This window comes from Anguilla anguilla, chromosome 7 (genome assembly GCF_013347855.1).
Source record: "Anguilla anguilla isolate fAngAng1 chromosome 7, fAngAng1.pri, whole genome shotgun sequence".
Lineage (NCBI taxonomy): Eukaryota > Metazoa > Chordata > Actinopteri > Anguilliformes > Anguillidae > Anguilla > Anguilla anguilla.
This window is the reverse complement of record NC_049207.1, coordinates 4,741,831-4,766,422: the sequence shown is the minus strand read 5'-3', so window position 1 is coordinate 4,766,422 and position 24,592 is coordinate 4,741,831. Positions and strand designations below refer to the sequence as shown.

Sequence of the window (24,592 nt, the reverse complement as noted above, 5' to 3'; positions counted from 1 at the left end):
TCATTTTAGGTAATTACATTAGGCAGGTGTGGCATTATCAAACCGAGGAATCGTGAGCACTATATGTACATTATACTTCCCACCGGAAGTGGGACCTGGTTTCCTGTCTTACATCTCCAGCCCTGTCTGTCTCGTGCAGTGAAAATTCTACCTGTCCAATTGATCCAGTGCTGACATTGTAAGGCCACGGACATGGGGGTCGGCTGTGAAAGAAATTGTGTGAAGGGATTTTCACCGTGACGTGCCTTTTCGGTGGAGTCCTTGCGCGAGCTCCGTCTCAGAGCAAATATTTAACAGGCGTGAAGTCACCACTGTCTTGTAGTAAAAACCCAAACGTCTGGGGGAAACGTGAACGTAAATGGGAGAGCAGACGCGATTACTTCAGAATGTATTTAAAGCCCGGCGGAAACCACTTACTTGACGGGGGAGAAAAAAAAAACACAGACGGGAAATTCTGAAAGGAATTCTTCTGTGGATGTGCGGTGCTCTATTTCGAAGAGTATAAATTCGCATTTCTACAAACAGGACTCATTTGCATTTAAAATGATACATTTTAAGTATGTCATAGTCTCGTTTGAAATTTATACTGAAAAAAATCAAGAGCGTGTCATGATAATTGTCAGGACGGCAATAACGATAGTATCACTGAACCAGATGTTATTTCAGAAAGTTCCAACGCAAATATATAGCCTAATAATGTGGTGCAGCAATGCAGTGATTACTCAGTCTTGCATGGCTATGCTATTGCAACAGCGGAACGTTTTAACGAAACGATAGTTGCAAGAAATATTATATTATGCAGAAGGTGCAGTGCACATCTGACCATCCTTGGGTTTGCGTGAGTCGTACTGTCGGGAGCCCTTTAAATTGCACAGCTGCAACTTTAAGATTCTCCCCCCCTCCTTCAGCGCCAACAATGGTCTTTACCGGGCTCTGCTCCCAAAGCAGAAATTGTAACATGCCATATTTTACCAATGGATATTTTTGGACAACGAAATGTCACCGGTAATCTAGGGCATTTCCAGGTTGTGAAAATGACGGATTTGGATTTAACCTCGGTGCACATCCCCAAATTGTCCGCGTTCGCGTCGTTGCTGTATTCGAGGGAAGCTTTTTCGTAGGATTGGATGCAAATGGTCCTGAAGTGGGCAGCTGTGTGTTCCTATTAGCTCGCGGGAGACTGCGGTTGTCATTGATCTTTTGAAGCAGCGGACACAGAGGAGTGAACCGTAAGTATCGCTACGTTGTGAAAGCAAAAAGCCGACGGAAATTGTTTTGTCCTTCACTCGGTGTCTGTCGGTATTTTATCCAAAAAAATCACGACCTGTTAACAGCGTGCACGTCCTGCAAGGTGAGGTGTAAAGATCCCCGTACGAAGAAGGAAACTTCTCGTGGATGCGCGAGACGCCGGTTATAAAGAGGTCGATTACACCAATATTTGTTTCACCTTATTCGGCGACATCTCTGGGTTGCAGGGAAACACTGACATGAGGCTTCTTTGAGTTTTACTCAAAGAGACGGATTTAAAGGGGATGGATAGGAATGATGTAATGCACACGAGACAATGGCCAGAGCTTTTTTCTCAATTAACATGACACCGTAGGGAAGACACCACTAATTTTTTTTCTCTTTAAGACAAAAGATAAAACGTAGACATAAATTGCATCCATGGTCTTTTATTCAGAAATGTATATTGTGAAACGGGAAATATTGAAGTGCACGTGCCCCTCCTATTGCTGCTGTTCGTCTATGAATAATGAAAAACGACGCTATTCACACCTGTGAAAAGAACGAACACGAAACGACACGCGGTGCCGTACACACATGCATATGCAGAGCGCGTGTGCGCTCATGCAAGTATCCTTGAGTCAAAAACAGTTGGGAGCATTGTTATTTGATTAACCACATGGGATTTGTGCCATTTCCCTTTTTATGTTCGGTCTATTACCGGTGGTGTGCTGCACTAGATAAAATGGGTGCACTCCATATTTCTAATATTGCTTCTTTACACAGAGAGTGTGATGTCACCCTAGACTGCAATTACATGTATAGTGGACGGTGGGGTTGCAGAGCATGCCGTACATGTGATGAGAAGCTCATAAAATGATGATGTCATGGATGTGGTTGTGGTCTCATTTGGTATAGAGCAAAAAGAAATCTACAGGTTTGCCCATAAAATTTTATCAAGTTGACCTCACTGATTCACTTAAACTCAGATGGTGGCTGGCCTTAATGCCCCCCCCCCCCCCCCCCCCCCCCACATCTCCCCCCCACCCCCTCCCCCACCTCCCCATGGTACCTTTTCACACTTTAAGAAGCCGCGCCCATTCCTTAATGACATCACCAAGATGAAGCTCAGTCTGTCTTCTCCACCTCATAGGAGGCCCATTAAAGAAAAAAAAAAAAAAAAGGGACAGTATCTTATGTGGAAATGGTTCATTTCATAGCGGTGCCCCTCTTAATTGGTCTAATGTCCTGCACATGCTCTGTTTAAAAGAAATTAGACTCTTTTTTTGCAGTGCCAAGGTACAATGAAAGAGCTGAAAAGTTATCGTCATTGTTATTTATGCATTTATGCAAAGGCAGACCCTTTAAAGTAGGATCTCTTTTAGAACTATGTTCTGGAACATTAACTCTGGATGTTAGCGTTGCTGGTTTTACGTCAGTATTGCTATTGCTGCCTATCGTAATGTGTTGTGTTACTCACAAGGCCACATCCCCCTGGTGTAGGTTCCCTCTCACAGAGCAGTGCCTGTTGATCTCTGTGCTCTGTGTCGGCGACGTGTCACGACCTTCCCTGTGCAGAAATGCGACGGGGAGGGAGGGAGGGAGGCGGTGCGCCGGTTCTCCTGGCTCGAACGCGAAAGCGAGGAGAAGGGCGTGAAAACGCGCCGGCGTTCGATCTCGCGGTGCCGTCGCGTCACACCGCTGCTGGGGTCGATCCGCGTGACGGATTTTACACTCTGATGCGCTGCGAACAAAAAAAAACGAGTCCTCAACGTAGAGACGAAACCCCGGGAACCCGTCAGTTACAGAATCTGGGGATTCAAACCTGGGGAGCAGAGAGGATTGTGGGAATAGGTGCCTGCTGTGGACAAAAATGTGGACAAGGTGACCGCTACGTCACCCGTTGACTTTCCATGGGCGCGCGAGAAGTGTTTTTGAAGCCGCGGAAGTGCAGTTTTCTCCGTGGCGCCACGTTGCACAAATTGGAGTGGAGAAAACTGGGGGGATTTTCCTGTGGCCAGGAAGTCTGGGCCAGGTCCAGGCGTAGTTCGATTAACAGTCTGGAGCCACTGAGATGGCCAAAAAAACGTCAATATAAAACCGGTGTCTTAACCACTGCCACACTGCCACTAGACACGGGGTCCTTGGGACTGAGTCCCAAAGGCGGCACATTTTTTCTAGTCTGAGTTGGAAACTAGTGTCGCGAGGCGGGCAGGCTCGCTAGATTTGGAATTGGTCGAAGCTGGACCACACGCACAGCTGGAATCGTGAATGAGGTCAGCTGCTGTTGGGGAGGGAGGGGTGCAGAGAATCCCTTTGGCACCACTGTCAGGCCCCAGGGGGGTTCCCCCTTGGACCCGATGTCACTCTCGAAACTCCCACTAAATTTCTGCTGTCTGTTACTCTAACCGGACATTACGTTGTCCGGTCAGGACCGCAAACCAGACGTGTGAAAATATTTTGAAAACCGGACGTCTGGCGACCCTATGCACAGGGTAACGCAGCAGCGTGGCTTCTCCCTGGTCTGTAAAGCAGTTAGACTGCTGTGTCATGCCATTCTCCAGGTCTGTTCCAGTTGGGCAGCGACGTGCAAATGAATGGCGGTCTCTTCGCTCTGCCCACTAATGGACCATAATGGCCTGTCTTAAACCAGAGGATGTGTATATCAAATGCTGCTCTCCTGGATTTCTTTTTTTTTTTAATAACTCCTGCTTGCATATGGATTATTTATATAGTTTCCAGCTGATTACTCTCGTGCTTTTCTTTCCAAGGCCCCAGTGGGGAAAAAGAATGCACCCTGTAAAAATTTGCAAAGAGGTTCTCCAGAATTTATATGAAGCCTTCATCGATTATTTCAGTCTCCATGTCATAATACAGGGACCAACTCTTTCTTAGGCTTGACAGGCCAATTCAAAAACATACATCAGTTCTGAAATAATATGAAAAATCCGCAGAAGGTGAACTGAAATAATATCAAAAACACCAGAAAGTTAGCTATAAATATCCCTTTAAATATTAACCCGAGGGACGGTTCCCGCGGGACTCACTGATTGGCTGCATTGCCGTGTAGAGCTCAGTTGGTGGCGCAGGGATATAGATGAAGTGGATTGGTGTCCACTGCAAGCACTTCACTCGACCAATCAGTTCCTTGGTCCAGCCTGTTTGACTCCTCCCACTAGTTCAGAGCCATTAGTGATGTAACGACAGCTGGAGAACACGGCTGATGACCGCCCTCAGGGAAAAGGAGTGGACAGCGATTATCCTTCCTGATTGGCTGGAAATTTTGGCTGCCAGGCAACACTACATATATGTCACACTGCTGTGCGACTTACTGGCTCATACTATAGTTGACCGTTCTGGATCATAAGATTGTGGACCACACTGGATCATGTTTGTCCGTATTACATTGGACTACTCTGGACCGTATTGTTGTGGACTACTTTGGCCTATGTCGTATTGGCCCAATGACCATTAAAAAAAAGCAGACCGTTATGGCCCATATTGTGATGGACAGCGCTTTATGTCCCCATTAACCTGTTCCCGCTAAGGAGATTATCCTCGGACATTAAGGCGACGAGATTGACGATTTGTTGTTGCCAAAGCAACGGTGTGTGTGAATCCGTTGCAAGGGCCCTCATTTATGAAGCTGATGAAGTCTTCTCACCCCGTTTCAGTCAATCGTGCTTGACACCGCCCACTCAGATAATGAATTGAATCCCTTCCAAGTGGATGATCGATGCCCTTCCTTGTCTGGGCAGGAAATTCACTCTGATTTGACGAGGCGGAGTTTGCCTCGATGGCCACTCCGTCCTTTCATCATGTGTTTGTGTGTTTAAGATGCATACAACAAAAAAAACTGCTTTCATTTTAAAATCAGAGATTCAACGTGTCATGAAATCCCACTGTTTGCCTTGTAATTATTTGCACCGAAAGTCATATCCTGAACTATTAAGTTACAGATTCAGTCTGATCTCTGTATGCCACGTCCATTAAAATTAGGCATGTTAAATTCCTTTTTTTCTTCCCCCAGTTTTTGGCAAAAAAGTAAGGCAGTAACAGAAAGGAATTGATAGTGTAATTTAAGGGAATGCGTTAATTGGTCTACCAGTTTCCAGCTTTCATTAACCTTTGAAATTCTGTTGGCTCTGCAATTGAGATATTGCACCACGTCAGCCATTGTTTTGTGTTTTTACACAAGGTGTGTCCTGTAATATATTCAGCTACTTGGATTCAAGCAGCTCCAGACAGACTGGAATTGACTGAAAAATAATTACGCCAAAGACGAGCCTGTTAACTTTCATTAACTTGCCTCCGAGCGCACGAACGAACAGGGGGAACTAGCCACGTTTAAGCCTCGATTATGCCGTTCCATTAATCTGCGATGGACTTCTTTTCAAGCGAAGGCCTGGGGGCTGGTTTTGTTCAGGGCGTGCGAGTGGCAGGTTTATTATATGATCTTCAGTAGCACGCTGTATTCTTTCCCCCCTTAATGAACGTTTCGGTGCCGATGCGCAAATCTCGCCTTCCAGCTCATCGTATCCCTCAGGTTCCCTGCGTCCACGAAGTCCCCCACAGTAAGCGCTTTCAGGTTCTCTAAGACGCTGTAGGTGTTAGGCACTGCACGTTGGGAGCCTTAGAGAGAAGCTGAGGTGAGGTCTCTGCCACACGCGTGGCGTGTAGCGAAAAACAAACTCTGGTCGCGAACAGACTCGTTTCCCTGGCTTGCGTCTGTTCGCAGGGGCCCGGGCCGGCTCTGGTTTTGCTCGGGGATTAAAATGATGAGGTTCTGGTGTTGTGGCCACCTGTGTGGTGTGAGGCTCCACCGGACCGTTGCTGTTCCCGCCCGGTGTCAACACACACACGCACACACGCGCGCACACACACACACACGCGGGAGGTGAGCCGTCGCTCTCAGACAGGAAGCTGGGGCAGAGATTGGGAACAGAACCGTGTGTGTGTCCTGTTTCCCCTGAATAATTCATCCGTTGGCATATGGCAAAGCAATAAAGCAAGTATCCTCCTCTGTAGACGTGGGAGGCTACAGACGGGACACGCGGAAACAAGAGGCGCGGGTCAGAATAGGAGCACTCCACGGATGCCCCTCACACATCAGCGTTTTACACGTATTGGTTTAAATACAAAAATGCACAGCGTTAATACCTAGTGGTGTTAACTCTGTGACTTATCTCCATATTCAGACTAAAATTATCCACACATTTGATAGAAACGTGCTAAGAAAGGCTGTATAAAATATAAACAGGTGATGATCTAAATTGTATGCTCAAGAATGGAATAATGGTATTCTTTTATAGTAATGCAGTCGTTCAGAGAAAATGACTTTATTTAACACGTAATATTTTTTTTTCCAAAAACAGGTGATTTAACTGTCCCTTAGTTCATATGCTGTAACTACCCTATTTTGGTGGTCAAGTGATGTGAAAGCTGAGTACTGTAACCCATGTTGCATTTACATGTGTGATTTCATTTGTAATATGTGTGGTTATTGAGAATGGGTCTACTGAGCGTGTTCTCATTAAAGGTCAGAGAGAGTTCCAGTACGGGCCGTTGGCTTTATTTATTTATTTATTTATTTTTTATTTATCGCATTTCACATAAAGTTTTCACCTCAGCCGTGGGCTAACAAATACACAGCCTGTCTTTTTCTGCTTCCAGCGCTGGGCTGATTAAAGCAAGGCTTTTAAAAATTTTATTTAGAAAAGGTACTCTATCTCTGACACCATGCAAACAAGCACATTCCTCCAGCTTTCTCAAACCTGCAGCTTCTTGATGATGATGTATTCCTTTATTATAGTGTGGTGTAGTGGGCGGGGAACTGGGCCCTGTAACCTAAAGGTTTGATTCATAGGTGTGACAATGCCTTTGTGCATTGAGCAAGTCTCTTAACCCGAATTGCTTCGGTAGAAATATCCAGCTATATAAACGCATGCTGTGAAAAAATGATAAATTTGTGTGGGTGGCTGTGGAGAAGAGCATCTGTTAAATGCCTGTAATGTAACTACAAGGCCACACGGACTCCTCTGGTTCATATTTGCCATTCTGGGAGTTCTGGTCCGTCAAAAACTGTATTAATAAAGTGGAAACTCAAAAGGAGAAAACCTTTCACATTGTGATGCTTTGGGACTGCTCTGTTTTTATTAAGTGCAAGTGCGGATCAGAGATGCGCGGAGATTCATTTCAGACCTCGCGCTTGGAAAGGGGCCTTGGCGTATAAATTGTGCGCGTTGGCATTTGGCGGCGTTACCCGTGTTGCGAGGGGATCCTTATGCGGGGAACTCGGAGAGAGAGGCTAGCCTAAAGAAGGAGGAGGGCCAGGGCGGACCGAGCCTTTGAGCGTTTTTGGCACGGTTAATCAACAGAAAAAAGACACGGCTGACATTATGTCTACAGTTCCCTCCTTCCGCTCGGTCCTGCTCCTGTATTACGTTTCGGGTTCTACACGCACCCCGCCTCTGGAATAACCTGCCTGCTGACCTTCCAAATATTGAAGCATTGAAGGGTTTCAGGAAAAAAAAAACTGAAAAACATATCTTTTCACCGTAGCGTTTGATTAAGGGAATTGAATTGGTTTTATTTTGGTTTTATGGTATTTGCTTTACTGCTGCTTCCAATGCTGTATGATTACTGTGGTTGCTATATTTTTATTATAATTGTATCTGTTGTATCTGAACTGCTTGAGTAAAGCATATTGAGTTGCTTCCTGTAGGAAATGTGCTATATAATAAAATCTGATTTGACTTGATTTGATATATTGCATGCATATACTGCTTTCATTGCTAATGCCATTATCCTCCTCCTCTTCATTTGAAGGAAAATTCATAAACATTGGTATTTACCGAAACAATATTCTCAAATAACCCGCAATACTGCATTTAATTTATGATGACATTGTTATTGCGGTGTAATTGAGTTATGTTGTTACAAGATATTATTACAAAGCCCTCCACCTCCAATCCCAATCTTCGGCTGTAAGCACCAGTTTAAGTTTAAGGTTCCTGTTGCCTGTGAAAACTGATACTTGATTGGCACTTTCACGTTATTGCCATACGTATTGTAATTCTACGTGCTGTAACGATGTTATCTTTAAGCCATAAGACGTAATCATGTTTCACTTCATCAAGTTTTATGCTAATTAAAAAAGCAATAAAGCTTTTTGAATTTGAACTTGATTTTTAATGTCAAAACCCCCTCCCTGAGTGTTTGGGGGTGTGAAAAGGGCAGACAGGCATAAGAAGAATAATGCTAGTAGAGGATTTGGGGGGGGGCGGGGGCGGTGATGGGCGTTGGGGGGCATAGTGATGAGTTAGAATGTACCGGAACACAAGAGAAGCTGGATTTGATTTCACCGTTTCCCAGTCTGAGAGAACATCTATCAGTCTGTCGCGAGATTTGTGAGTGTGCGGAGGGTACAAGCGTGAGAGGATACGAGCGTGCGAGGGTACGACTATGCGAGGGTTTCGAGCATGCAAGGGTACAAGCGTGCAAGGGTACGAGCGTGCGAGGGTACAAGCGCGAGAGGATACGAGCGTGCGAGGGTTTTGAGCGCGAGAGGATACGAGCGTGCGAGGGTTTTGAGTGTGCAAGGGTACGAGCGTGAGAGGATACGAGCGTGCGAGGGTATAAGCATGAGAGGGTACAAGCGTGCGAGGGTTTTGAGCGTGAGAGGATACGAGCGTGCGAGGGTTTTGAGTGTGCAAGGGTACGAGCGTGAGAGGATACGAGCGTGCGAGGGTATAAGCGTGAGAGGGTACAAGCGTGCGAGGGTTTTGAGCGTGAGAGGATACGAGCGTGCGAGGGTTTTGAGTGTGCAAGGGTACGAGCGTGCGAGGGTATGAGCGTGAGAGGATACGAGCGTGCGAGGGTATAAGCGTGAGAGGGTATGTCCCACGCTTCACGAGTCTCCTGGGCTTCATCTTTGAGTGTGTAAAACTCAAGGAGAAGCGTTTGATTGGTTGTGCTGAGTGTTCATGAACCAGCCTCGGGCCATCAGCCGCGCGTGTACTTAAATTAATTTCAAGCTCGGCTGCTAACCGCGAACATTTTCTGGGAAAAGTCCAGTCTTGAGCCAATCATAAAGGTACGCTGGATATGTTTGGCACATTTTATAATTGAAATACAATATTACATATTCTTAGGGAAGTTTCTTGTTGCTTATTGTTGCTAAGTGCGTGATACACCCGTAACTCAAATTTCATAGATATCCACTATAAGATACAGATGCCACTGAAATAATGTATTTTAAATGGCTTGTAAGATTTAAATAAGTTTACACTTCCGCTGGTTTGAACATGCAGTGCTTCAGAAGTGTGGTCTTTTCGTCAGCAAACCTGAGTTTGAATTACACGGATGTAGTGACATCCCTCTAGACAGACACAGTTCCTGGTGATGGCATATCCAGCACGTCTGGCTCTGAGGCTTCACTCAGCTACAGGAAGCTTGGGCAGAGACTGGGAAGAGAATCTCTGTGCCCTGTGCCCGAATAATTCATTAATCTGCACATGGCAAAGGCATGAGCCAAATATCAGTCTCTCCAGACTCCAGGGTAATGGGGCATGTGGAAAAAAAAAAAAAAAGCATGGCACATTCTGAGCTCCCCGGTGTCTGAGGAACAGATTCAGAGAGCTTCGGCGGCGTCTAAAGGTCAGCAAAGATCAGCCCCCGCCCCTGCTCCAGCCAGGCCGCAGCAGTGCATTGTGGTATAGATCCTGTGCGTTTGTGTAAAGAATCAAAACGGAAGGCACAGGCTGACCCACAAAGCAGAACAAGCGTGAAATCCGTCACAGGGTCGTCCAGCCTCCAAGACGCGGCCGGGGTGGGGGTGGGGGTCTGTGGGGAGCTGGGGGAGGGGGGGTGTGGAGAGGCGGGGGGGTTTGACTCAGAGTTCCGCGTGAGTCAGTTGTGGTCATGTGCCATCCTTGCCGAGAGACGCTACACCCCCCCCCCCCCCCAGCCCCCACCCCCCCGCGCTAATTGTGTCAGGTTAACTCCCGAGGGGCCGGCACCAAACTTTGATCGAACCCGAACCTTAAGAGACCGTCCTTCCTTTCCCTATTTCAGCGGCGGCCTTTGAGCCGGAGCGCACCGGTCGTTACTCAGCCAACGGTGTGGCCCGTGACACCGTTACATGAGATATAAACTTCTAACAAAGGTACACTTTCAATGGGGCCCTGGGGATTTCCAGATCTCTTCCCCGCCCCCCCCCCCCCCCTGACCGTGACGGTTTGGGGTGTGATCTTTGAAATGGATATATTGCTGGATGTCTTTACTCGTGAGCGTGTACGTTTTTTACAATGCCATTATTTTGGGACTCCCAAGTGGCACATCCTATTGATCCTTTTGTTCTTATAGAGCAGTAATGTGCACTTCAGTTCCGGGATTGGGGGGGGGGGGGTGTAATTGGCAATGTTTTCTCCCCCATTGCTCGGTAGGGGCTCTTGAGATTGATAAAATGTTGTTTTGATGAACATTTTTTCAGCTGGCGAGTCCATGCGGCAGCGATAGTCTTGTCATTAGTGACTCTTGAATACCAGTGAAATGGCATTTCGTGTCTATTTATAGAGCTGAAGGAGGTCAATGTAAAACGCTTCAAGACATGTCACTGTTGCCATCAAGCAGTGTAAAATAAAGATTCAGAAGGCCCGTGGTTTGTGTAATGAAGTATGTATGTGATGACTCGTGGCCTGCAGAGCTATACCTCCCTTGGATGGAGGTATTTATATTTTAGCATTGGACATTTTCCCCTTTGAAGTATAGTAAAATCTGAATCTGTTGGCGTAGACCTATTTGGTTTGCTGTAGTTTGGGCGTTCCAAGTGTTCTGAATGTTCAAACATTTTCATGAATTACTTGTTTTGATTGTATACACTGTATATTTAAAATAGCCTGCAAGTTAATGTTTAAGTATAAGTAAGCTTAGAAAACTGGGATTGTCAGTTACCTGGGATACTCTGTCTAAACCTGTTGGTTAGGCATAACAGTCCTGTTAAATTAGCCTAACAAAGTCTATAAACTTATTCTTTCACTTCCTGTATTCAAAATTAAATGCCATGTCACACAAGGATATACTCACCATCACACATCCCATAGATTCCATCGATAAAAATAGTCGAACGCAATGGAACGTGACTAGTTTCACGTGCTTGAAAGTAATTGTATAAAAAAAAGATCAAAAACTTAAAATTTGACCTTTGACCCTCGGTGCTCTCTGACCCCCGTGTCCCCGCCCCCTGTGTCTGCAGGGAGAGATGATGTGCGAGGTGATGCCCACCATCAGCGAGGACACGGCGCTGAGCCAGCGCGGCTCTCAGAGCAGCTCCTCGGACCCGGACTCGCACTTCGAGCAGCTGATGGTGAACATGCTGGACGAGCGGGACCGGCTGCTGGACACGCTGCGGGAGACGCAGGAGAGCCTGGGCCTCACCCAGCAGCACCTGGAGGACGTCATCTACGACCGAGACTCGCTGCAGAGGCAGCTCAGCTCCGCCCTGCCGCAGGTAGGAGCCCCCCGAGCCCCGCCCCAAGCCCCGCCCCAAGCCCCTCCCAAGCCTAACCCAAGGCCCCGCCCACTTTGTCTCCTTCACCTTCAAAACTGACTAATTGCGCTTTGGCGCTAGCTTGAAAGTTAGCACTATGAGGTCTTATTTATGGGGGATGTAGGACATATGAGAGTAGGAATGCTGATCGAGGGTCTGATCAGCTTTGCTCATGGAACATGTTAGGATACAGGCAGAATCCTGATCCTACGTCAGCACCACTATTCACTTTGTAAGCGCCAGTCCTGGGCCTCTTTCCAATCACGTATTTTACCTCCTTGCATCATTTCCTCACGTCCTTTGCTCGCTTCCTTAGCTCCACCCAACGGAGGACACAAGGATGGAGGAATCGAGGAAACGTGTATCGGGAAATAGGAACGTCCTTGTTCAGTCAAGCGTCAGTTTGCACTCATGTCAATTACAGACATGGCGGATGGGGATAGCTGGATCCACTGGTCGATTGCTTATACATTTCGAAAAAAAATACTTCTATAAAGGAGTGTTTCCTTGCTCAAGCATCCTTCAGGAGCCTCCTAGCTCCTTGCTCCTTGCTTCTTCAAGGAGCGTTTAACGGGTTGGAACGTCCTTAAAGGTGGCGGACCTCGATCGATTTCCGGGTCGGGCGAGGACTGACGAGACAAGGACGGATAAAATAAGCGATTGGAACGCGCCCCTGGTCTCGCTATATAATGCTATTCTGCGCCCTGCTAGCAGAAGTTCAGTGAACCTTTTATTTTATCTCAGTTTGGGCTTGAGGCCTAATTGATTCTATTTTGAGGTTACTCCAGGCACCCACTGATGGAGAGAAAAGGCTGATGTGGTATTAGGTTGGGCAGGCTAACCCTGAGTTCTGCACATTTTGCAGGTGGAAAAATTATTGTTCGTTGCCTGAAATATTGCCCCAAAAATTGATATTAAAAAAAAAAAAATGATAGGCTTTTTTCCTCCTTTAGTGCCTATGTTGTTTCATCTTAGAGGTATGACTAACCACCATTGAAGTTTCTCTATGCAGTGTTGTGTCCGTGTGAGTGCGTGCGTGTGCATGTGTACATGTGTGTGTGTGTGTATGCTTGCCTTCCTATGTAAATTTTTTTACAGAAAGTAAAAGTTGAAATGTTACTAAACTTTTTTTGGGTTAATTTTTTTTATTGAAATGCCAACAGTTAGTCAGAAGTTAGTAAGACAGTCACAAGATGTGAACTTGAGAAAGGCCGCTGCCTAGACCTCAGGCGCTTATCGATGACGCTGCTCCTTTCAAACATGAAAAAGCGAAATATTGGGGGGGGGGGGGGGGGGGGGGGGGGGGGGGGGAGGGGTGTGCATTACCGTTCCTTCTCTTCTGGAGAGAGAGCGTGAGCAGCTCGTACTCAAGTGCACTGTCTCACTTCTCGTTTTATCCATTTGTTTAATTTAATGACTCACCGTGACCAAGCCGCGTCTGTTTACGCAAAGCTCGGCGGCCGCGCGGGCTCTCTGTGTGTAACGACCGCGCGCCGATGACGCGCTAACGCTACCGAACCCTCGCAAGTAAGATGTCATTTCACCATCTGGATCCCCCCGTCGATGTCATTCACACGCAGATGACTCCACGAATTAACTCGGCACTGTTAATTAGCCCGCGTGATATCGCTGCCGTGCCGATTGTTTCTGAGACACTGTGTGGATCTGGGGGAACCAGCGGGCTGGCATTCGTGACGTTGGAAGGCTTCTTTCGATTTTTAGGCCACTCGCATCAGCCCAGTTCTGTTTCACTGTCTGTACTTTCAAAAAAATGTATCAAGAAAAGAGGCTGAATTTTAATCCCCCCTTCTCTGATAATTGAATGTGTAACAAGCAGCTATTACATTGTTTAATTAGTAAGCTGAGGCATTTATCTTGACTGACAGGATTAATGATTGTACATCTGATGCATCTTTTAAGCTCTGTAACTTCTTTAGAAAGCGACTTTTGTGGAAAAATTGTGGAAATGTACCTTACAGTGTCTCAAAAGGGATTCAAACCTGCATCTCTCAGATTCAGAACTCCTTAAACAATGGCACTCTGGGGAGAGCCGACTGTGTCTTATTAACATATTTATCCACATCAGATTTCTCCATCATTATGATGGGTTTCGGTCTGCTGTCGGCCAGCGCAGTTGCTCTCCGGCGCAGAAGACGATGCTCTGAGCATCGCGTTTGGAACAAACGGCTTTTATGTCAGCCGAATATAAAGTCTTCATTGTGGGGAGAAAGGAGAGAGGGTGAGCATCACCACCCTGCTTTTCCCTCCCTTCTTCTGCGGTCTCATGACACGGCCACAGACGCAGCTGGCGAGAAGGAGGTCACGCTAGCGACTGTGCATACGTGCTTTAGCGGATGACAGCGCTCTGGTACAGCGGATAAGTGGCAGGTGGCTCGCTCTTCGTTGGCGCCTGGTGACGGTGGGGGGAAAACCGAAAGAAGCAGGAGCTCAACCTGATTCTGGTGGTACCCTACTCCCCCCCCCCCCCCCCCCCCCTCCACAATCTCACAACTCCACCCGTAAAGGACAAACACCCCCCATCCCAGAAAACCCGGAAAAAATCAGATTCAGGCTCCCAATTTCGCAATTCCACCTGAAAGGACAACCCCCCTCACTCCCCCCCCCCCCCCCTTCCCATAAAACCTGGAGAAGCAGTAGTGTTTTATCTCAACCTGATTCTGGCTCTACCCCCAACCCCCCCCCCATCCTGTAAAGGACAAACCCCCCTCATTACCCCCCCCCACCCCTCCCACACACTCTCACGACGGCGATCGAAGCGATGGCGGTCACCAGCGGTGCCTCAGACACAGGCGACCTGCCTGGAGGTCAGAGAGCAGCTCCGTCTCACAAAAACACGGAGGACATTTTGCCTCTTGTCTGATTTTTTTTTTCTGTATTCTGGAAATGTCAGAGAGGGGGAAGAGTCGCCGTGCTCGCTCGCTCGCTCGCTCGCTCGCTCGCTTGCCATTGGTGACCATTTGAGGTGGAGCCGTTTCGTCCGTAGGGTTCGATGTAGGCCGAAAACCCATCAGTTTTCCTCACAGGGCAGATGTGAGCAGAAATTTACACCCAACACGTACAGGTCTGCAACTGTCACATCCGTCACATTACACATTTTAAATATTCTTTTGATATGATTCCACCTACTCTCTGTTTCTTTGCCCTTGGTGGTGCAGACAGACAGACAGGCAGACAGACAGACGGACTGAGAGATAGAGAATGTCGTACATGTGTTGCTTTGGTATTACGACTGTAGTTGTCCTGCCAATAAAGCAAATTGAAATTGAAATTGAGAGAGATAGAGATCGAGAGAGAGAGGGGGAGAGATAGAGAGAGAGTGTCAGCACATGGCGAGTCACATGACTCTTGCTTCCTCTCTCTCTGAATAGCTCAGCTCATAGAGTAGGAAGCACTCAGCTCAGCTCCGCTAGTAAAACGGCCCTGGGGCCAAACAGACCCTCCCCCCCCCCTCCCTGTTTGCTATTTTCAGACGCTGCTTCAGAAAAGCTGTTCCTCGTGTCCTCCCCATTCCTCTCACTTCCGCAGCTTAAAGTTTGCCCAGCCCTCCACTGGAGTGGGCTTTTGTACCATGGCCTGAAGGGTTTTCCTGTCCTTACAAATCATTAACCAATCCCCAGACCAGGATTTAACTAAATTTCCCAGTCAGGTCTCATTATTAGTTGAATCGGATTGTGAAGTGCCTTGATTTAACAAGGGTCTTTACTCGCCGTAGTCCTCCTGGACCGCGGATTAGCAGCCATTGTGGTCAAATATAGACCAACGTCCAGCCAGACACTTGACCTGAGTTCTGTTCTTTTTTTTTCCTGGTAGAATAATGTTAATGTCTCTTAATGGCTCTTGGCCCTGGGTACGTAAAAAGGGAGCAGGAACACGAGTCTGCCAGCGTACGCTGCTGCTATTGGGCATTCAGGCCCAGAGACGCCCATCACAGAGCTTCTCCTCTCAGCTAGACAGTAATGAGATACCGGAGTATTGATCGCTCGTGCAGATTGTCGTAATGAAGGCAGGCCTTGCAGCAGAGTACATGGAGTCTTGGACTGTACCACCAGGCAGCCAGACAGTGGGGGTGAGCCTCGCTAAGCGTAACCTGGAAGAAACCATAATCCGTAATGTAATGCAATGTAATGTAATAATCATGAGGAAGAAACCAACAAACACTCCCCCCTCGCCCCCCCCCCCCCAAAAAAAGATTCTTTAAGAAAAAATCTATTATAACTTATTATCATTAAGAATTAATATATATTAATAATAGTAAGAAATAATATTAATAATACTGATACTGCTACTACTACTACTACTACTACTAATAATAAAAATACTAATAATAATAATTGAGTAATGTATACGACATCGTTAACTGCTCTCTCACCCTCAGACTTCCTTGCTTTTTTCCCTGCTGTTTTCTGCCAGGTTTGGGTTTTTTTTTACCTTGAATTGAGGAACTGGGGACTTAAGTGTTTTTTCTGTTCATTGAGCATTTCTGGCAACCCTGGCGGTCCGTCTTGATCGATACCTTTTTAAAGGTCGCGTCTGATCCGGGAGACTCCCCCCCCCACCCCCCCCCCCCCCCCACCCCCTTGTTCTCCCAGGGTGCATCATTGATTGGGCGCTGTGGGACGGCCCTGTCAGACGTCCCGTCTCAGACTGGGTAGTAGCGGAGGACACGGCTCGTGTGGGAGGGGCTCTCTGATGTGGGCCCCCCCCACCCCCACCCCCCACAACCACCACCCCCCCTACAGAGTAAAAGCAACATCCTGTGGTGATAGTTTTCTTCATTTAATGGCCTTCCTTACATGCTTACATTTTAATTACCCCGCAATGAACACTAACCCCACTGACTCCTGTGGGACGAAAGGCGAAGGTTGTGCTCAAAATGGCTACCTCTGCGGGGTTCCTTAAGGTTCTCAATCAGCGACCTTCTGGGCTCCGATACGGACAGCGCCCTCTGTTGGAGAAAGAATAAAGCGGGCCCTGCTCAGGACTAATCGAGAGACAGGGGGCCAAACTGCAGGTGCAGGCTTTGATGGCCGCTCGCAGGGGAAGGATTCCAGGGGTCAACTGCCATTGGCCACCGCTGGGCAGCACTGATTGGCTTCGTGCGTGAAGGGAATTGTGGGTACGGCGGTGTGGGGAGCCCAAGATACTATGGCAGTAAAAAAAAAAAACCACATAAAAATAACCACATTTTTTTATGGGAGCCATGCATGTACTTTATTATCTGAATGCTTTTATTTTTGAGCCACGCTGTTTTGTATTGGCCTCAGAGAGAGAGAGAAGAAAAATTTCAAGCTACAATTCACAGCTGACCGAAACACCCCCCCAGCCATTTCTCACAGTCGCTTCTGCACTCTCTCAGGTGCAGATAGGACAGTGGAGCTTTTTTATAAGACACACAGTTCTAACAATTATAAATGGACACCCATTAGTCTAATGTTTACACACGCACACACCCACACTGTCTGTAAATATTTGGACAGAGACACAGTTTTTGTTGTTTAAACTCTGTGCTTCAGCATTTGAAATTAAACAATGAATATTGAGGTTACAGTGTAGGCTGACAGGTTTAATTTAATGGTGTACATCCATGTCAGGTGAACCATGTAGGAATTGAAATCCTTTTTATTCATAGTTCCTCCATTTTGGGGGACCAAATGTACTTGGTTGAAAAATTGGGGACTATGTATGAAAAGGGCTGTGACTCCTACATGGATCTTTGGATGTGGATGAAATAAATGTATTAATAACTACTCTAAAATGAAACCTGACAGTCTGCACTTTAACCTCATATTCATTGTTTCATTTCAAATCTAGTGTACTGGAGTACAGAACACTACTGTCACTGTCCAAATAGAAGGGTAATTGAGCCAACGCAACATATCTAGTAGTGGCTTTTTTTAGCAGACATAAAACAATTAGCCAAACACTGGAAAAAAACAAAACTTTGACCATATTGCACGAACAGCTTAATTTAATGGCGTGACGGAGACGATCTTTGGAGAGTCATCTCCGTTTCTCATAACATGCATGAAAGGTTTCCTCCCGTTGTAACTCTTGTCGTCCTTTTTATCCCCTGATATTCAGTGTTTTTACTTGCATTTTAATTCCCTCATAACCCTCATCCAAGCATATGCTCACGATATCAGTCATTCCTTCAACAGATACGCGAAAGCGAAGCGTCATAAGAAGCTTTTGTGTTCAGCGATTTTGGTCTCGTAGATTCACGCTGTCGTGGAACGTGTGTGGGGCAGTTCAGTGTGAAACGTGTTGAAACCTCCCCACCCCCCCCCACCACACATGCACACACACACTCACACACACACACACAAACATACACACACATGCACGCGCACACATGCACACGAACACACACTCACACACACACACCCCCCTCTCCACAGGTTCACTTTGATGTGACTGTCTATGGTGGAGACACACGTTATACAGCCCTAATGGCACGTGGGGTTACTGGAGCCAGACTGCAGATGGGGCTTTACCCACTGTACCTATGACTGTGTCATTCCCCACAACAGCAGAACAGACATCGGCTAGCACAGCACAGGTACGCGTCCAGACACTTTATTTCACAAATGAACAGACTGTTCATAAATCCAGAAAAGAAAAAAGAAAAAGAATGAAAACATTAGCGCTCAAGACCAAAACCTCATCAAATTTTATCGTGCGTTTATGGTGCGATCACAGTTACGGCCCTGTTCCCATGAGCAGTGGAGGGCTGTGGGAGCTGTCACACTCCGTTTGTGTGTTTTAGCATGTGACCTGGGTATAGCGGTTCGCAAGGGAACTTCGGTAATACCTGCTCATTATAAGTGTGAGATAAGCGACTTTCTATATCGCAAGGAGGGGCGGCACTTTGGTGGGGGGTTCGAATCCGGCCTGTGTGGAGTTTGCACGTTCTCCCTGTTCTCCCTGTGTCAGCGTGAGTTTCCTCCCACAGTCCAAAGACATGCAGGTAGGCAAATTGGAGACTCTAAATTGTTTGGTCTTCCATCACACGACCCAACTTGGCAGAACTGATTTCTGGGAGACCTGGAAGCACTCTTGACAGAGGGATCTGGAAGATTAAATAAATTTTATCTTCTTTAAAAATATTTCCGGGGGGATTTTTTTTTTTTTTTTACACGGTTTGCTGGAGTGCGGGAGCTGAGGCTAAGAGTTAACTTGAGAGAGAGCGAGAGAGAGAGAGAGGGGGAGAGGGAGAGGGAGAGAGGGAGAGAGGGAGAGAGGGAGACAGAGATAGAGAGTGAGGGAGAGAGAGAGAGAGAGACCCATACGTTCTGGGAGACTTGAGCTGTCTGTTTCCATTGGCGCTGTAACAAAAGGCTCCTCTGCTTGCTGATGGAACATGGCACGAGCTCAGCTTGAATATATGTATAAACTCAAGCTGGGCTGGGAATGCTAACGGCCAAGACTGACACGACTGCTGACATAAATCAAGTGGAGTGTACTTATGCGCTCCTCCATTGCAAGTTGCTAAATGAATGTAATGTGATGTGTTGTAATGTGTATGGGGCACTTACAAGGAACTTCCTTAGCGGGTAGTTAAAGCCATACTTCTTTCAATACCATCAAGGCTTAGACGCGACAAAAGCCCTGGACGGCTTCAGCAATCACCAGCTCAATTATAGCGATAAATCTTCTCAAGATTAGGGATGTATGAGGATGCCTTGCTCGGAAGTGCACGCATAAGTCCTTGTTTACATTTTCTTTCTTCCCGGGAGTTGACCAATGATATTGCAGTCGTGAAGCAGGCCATGTTACATCTGTCTGGTGAAGCAGGTTGAGTCGTTGAATAATCGTTTAAAAAATGTTTCCATTAGAGGTAAGGGTGCTAGATTTGATGAGAGATATGCCCACCATGGTGATGTGGAAAACAGTGAAAGATAAATGGAAGTAAGTGTGTAGCATTTAGCTCTGAGAGTTCCATCTAGAGAAATTACAGCAGGCATATATTTTTTGTGTCATTAGTGTGATCGTAACTCGGCCTGTGTGAAGCATTTTTTAAAAGTGGGTATGCAATGAACACACAGCTAATGAGGAGATACAGTATCCGTACCCACACACATCTTATGAAAAGTATGTTTCATAATACGTTACATAAACGGTCAAAAGAATTTCACATTTTGCACACGCAAAATTATATTTCCCTACGTCACTGAACGATACTGGATATGGTGAAACAATACCACAGCAAACGGGGTCAAACCACATTTATTAATAGCATTGCTTTTTAAGATACGTACTCACATTATAGTCTTTGTTCTAGATGCTGGAGCTATCAGTGAATTCAAATGAATTCCCATTTAGGAGCAATGAAGAGCAGTAATTTTTTTTTTTTGTATGATTTTATTTTCGTTTCATTATAAACACACAACGTGACATCATATACATTTATCGCACACAAAACATCCTAGCATAAATACAAAACATCCATACACACCAAACATGACTAGACTTACATCAAAACATACAAATCCACCATAATTGCTCAGTCCTACATATCTACTACATTTCCAAATCATACCCCCTATTCATTTTAACAACTTAGCTAACCAATACCTTTTCACACAGCCTCTTTTGCAAATTGACACATTATCGGTTTCATTCTTATCACCTCTTCCATGAACTCCTCCAAAAAAACAAACAAACAAACAAACAAAATCAAAACAAACAAAAAAAACAACAAAGGCATCCTCCTAAGCATTTACCTACTATAACTGTGAATGCCCCTTAACTACTGCCATCTTCAGTCCACTTCTGATTCTATTGTCCTACCCCGCGTTTGACAGTTCACTGACTGTGGCCTTTTTCTCATGGAAAAACCTGAGCTGATTGGAGTATTTCAGCGTGTGATTTTTTTTTTAGCGACTGGCTTTTCTGGAAGGAACCGTTTCTGTTTGTGTGTATTTATTTGTTTATTTGTTTTCCCTTAATTGCGGCCTACTCATACGGGCTGGAAGCGGAGGTCCTCCGGCATATTAATGAGCTGCTCCTGGAGTGCGATTAATCACGTATCATTTACTGCCTTTACGCTGCCGTGCCGATGACGGCTATTCTGGTGCCTCTTTTGAGCGAAAGAAACTATTTTTGATCGCACTGAGTGTGGTGGGGTTGTGAGAGATTGAGAGAGAGAGAGAGAGAGAGCTATAGAGAGAGAGAGTGGGAGAGTTATAGAGCGAGTGATAGAGGGAGAGAGCAGGAGAGCAGGAGAGCTATAGAGCGAGCGATAGAGAGTGAGAGAGCTATAGAGAGGGAGAGAGTGAGAGAGCTATAAAGCGAGCGAGTGAGAGAGAGCTATAGAGAGAGAGAGCTATAAAGCGAGCGATAGATAGCGAGTGAGAGCTATAGAGAGAGAGCGAGAGAGCTATAGAGCGAGCGATAGAGAGTGAGAGAGCTATAGAGAGGGAGAGTGTGAGAGAGCTATAAAGTGAGCGATAGATAGCTAGTGAGAACTATAGAGAGAGAGTGAGAGAGCATAGGGCGAGCAATAGAGAGAGTGAGAGAGCTATAGAGAGAGAGGGAGAGAGAGAAAGAGAAAGAGAGAGGGAGAGCTATAGAGTTATAGAGAAGTGTGTGGGCTTAGCGTCACCAGACCAGATGCTTCCCGTAAAATCACCGCCTGTCGTTCGTCTGCCTTCGTCCAATAAATTCTGAGCAGCCGTGTCGTAACTACCAAATCAAAATCAACACAAATTATGGGAAAGGCAGCTTTTTTTTTTTTTTACCCTGACAGGGCTTTGAAAAGTAAAAAAAAAAAAAACAGGCCAATGGAAATAATGCCTGTTCACAACTGGAAGGGAAAATCGGAGGCAGGCAGTTGATTTGGGGAGCTCTTTGTCTCGGTTTTTACGACGCCGCGAGCTTATCGCGGTGTGACCTCAGGACCAGACCGACGGGCCTCTCACCTTCGCCGTCGCCCAGGGTTCGGCGACTGGAGACGGGAGATGGGATATCGATTCGCTCCTGGCCTCCTCGTAAAGGTCGAGGGGGAACACGGGAACAGCGCTCGCCTTTAAGGAACTGCCCTGCGAACGTTTGCGACAAAGTCGACACTTCCGTGAATCATCCTGGCTAGGGCGCCCCTTAGATTGTCACATACTGATTATATATATATATATAAGTGAACAGGGTCTATCTAACTTCTCTTCAGTCTCTTGGGTCAGTCTCTTAACTCAACCAGTTTTATAAAGATCACAATGGGGTGGGGGGTGGGAGGGATGGTTTGAGATTGTGATCATAGATCGGGGCGAAGAGGGGTGTGGAGGAGGGGGGTGAATTGTGCGCATACACACACAGGGACAGAAGAATGCGGTATGGGGGGGGCGGGAGGGTGAATTGCGCACCTACATAGAGCCCCAGTTGAAAACCCTGGACTTAGGCATCAGACTGGAGAGGTTAAACCTGCCGGTAGGTTGCAGGTTCTAATCCTAGATTTCCTAACGTCTTCTCAGATTAATGACATTTCTGTGATCCCGTTGCTTTAGTGTGATTTTATGAGAGAAGTGGCTTTGAGCATGCATTCAGATGTGTGGATGTTCTTGGAGTTCTGCAGCTGATGCGAAAGCAGGTGCACACAAGCGAACGCCTGTCCTTAAAACACAGCTCTGGCGTTCGGGGGAAGGGGTTCGCCAAAACCAGACGTCTCCTCTCCCACGGTCAAACGTGCGGGTTGTTCCGCCGGCGCCTGTCAGGAGCAAGCAGGGGGTCGGCACGCGGCGCCCGTCACATTTTCGGGTTTCAAAGCACCGGCGGGTGTTGTGTAGGGGAGCCGTCTCGTCTTTCATCCCCTCCTCCTCCGTCGTCCCGCGGAAGATTCGTAAAGCGACGGCTGAATTGGAAAGAGCAGGGCCCCCCCCCCCCCCCCTCCCCTGAGGAGCCGGCTCTGAACAGCATTGATCACCTGATCACATTAAACCAGCGCTGGGTTGCTCGCACTGCGCCTCAGCCTGATTTACCCCGGACAGCCCGTGGCCCAAAAGCAGTGCGGACGCGTGTGATTTATTTGACTGTAATCACTGTGCAGTTCCTCAGCCGGAGCCCAAGCCCGAGCCCAAGCAGGATCAGTGATATATATTCTACTTTGAACTTTTTTTTTTTAGGGAGAGCCGTATCTTACATAATACATGTGACTTCTTCATCTCGGAACGGTCATATTTTACGGCTGGGTGGTGCATGTTGCCGGGTAGGGAACCGAGTTGCAACCAGAAGGCTGTAGTTTCGGATCTCTGGCAGGGCGCCGCTTGCCTTGTAAACAGGGGGCTTAACCGGAGCGTTTCGGCAAATGTCCGTGACGTCCTTTGACAAGGGGCGTCTGGTCAGCGGAAAGAAACACAGCGTACCGCGGTCGACCGTTTGCGCGGAAGAACCCCCGGTTGGAAACTCGCGTTGGTGATGACACGGCGGGTCGGCAGTCGCCGAGGTCCCCGTCCGCGGACACGCTGCAATCCGGGGCTGACTGGCACGCGTGTGCCCCCCCCGCTATCCCACAATGCCCCGCTCGCCGTCGCGCAGTTGCGTCTGACGAGCTGTCGCCGCCGGGGCTGCGGACGGACGATCTGTCCCACCCCACCCCCTCCTCCAGTGACACCACAGGAGCTCGCCCGCCCATCACCCATGCGCAGGGATTTATGGGTAATTTAGACACCGTAATATTTAGCGCTGTCATTAGTAAGAGTTCCTGTGGGTTGTTCTGCCACACGTTAGGCTACCGTCTGAGTTCATTCCTGGATCTGTCCGTCTGTCCTGTAAAGCTTTCAATCAGAGCGTTTTTGGCAGAAAGATGCACTGGCACACAAAAGCTAATTGATTTGAAGGGTTGACGTTCTCAGGCCCTGCGTGTATCGTGTAGCCTGTTGTTCGACGGTACTGACACAAACCTCTCAGAATAAAAAAAAAAAGAGCCAGAGGCACTCTGTTCTCATTTCCTGTCCTTTGTAATGCAGGGCTAAATCATGTGTGTAAATGGGGGGGGGGGGGTGTTCAGCGTCACCCCCCCCCCCCCCCCCTCAGTAACTCAGCTGTCTGCTGAAGGTTCACTAATGGAGCAAAGAGCCATTTCCAGCGCTAATGGAGCCATTCAGAGCTCCAGCTGAAGAGACTGAATAACCATCCTGTTAAACACACACACACACACTCACACTTACCAACACACACACACACACACACACACACTCACACTTACCAACACACACACACACACACACTCACACTTACAAACACACACACACACACACACACTCACACTTACCAACTCACACACACACACACACTCACACTTACCAACACACACACACACACACACACACACTCACACTTACCAACACACACACACACACACACTCACACTTACAAACACACACACACACACACACACTCACACTTACCAACTCACACACACACACACACTCACACTTACAAACACACACACACACACACACACACGTATACATGCATACACGCACGCACTCACACACGCACACACACACACAAAAGCTGTGAAAAACACAGCTCAACTCAAACTTCCCTCAAACTTTGTCCGCTTCAATTCAAATGGAATATTATCTACAAATCTGATTTCAGAGCTGTAACACACGGAGATATAGGCAGAAGCAACAGCCAGTAGCGAAGCGGTGTGGTAATAGTAGTTATTTTAGTGCCAGTTTTGAGGAAAGATGAGTATTTTGGTGACACAGCTACACTGAGAGAAGAGCGCCCGAGCTTAGCGTCACCAGACCAGATGCTTCCTGTAAAATCGCCGCCTGTCGTTCGTCTGCTTTCGTC

At 47.1% G+C, this 24,592-nt stretch overlaps 1 protein-coding gene across 2 annotated transcripts in view; it reads left to right on the top strand.

The window, feature by feature from the left end:
* Positions 1-917: 917 nt before the first annotated feature.
* Positions 918-24,592, top strand: part of ppfia2 (PTPRF interacting protein alpha 2) — a 156,383-nt gene continuing 132,708 nt past the window's right edge. For both annotated transcript variants that reach the window (XM_035426739.1, XM_035426738.1), the window contains exons 1-2: positions 918-1,229; positions 11,483-11,737. In XM_035426739.1, the coding sequence (XP_035282630.1) occupies positions 11,489-11,737 (249 nt within the window). In that variant the 5' untranslated portion in view covers positions 918-1,229; positions 11,483-11,488. The remainder of the gene's footprint in view (positions 1,230-11,482; positions 11,738-24,592) is intronic.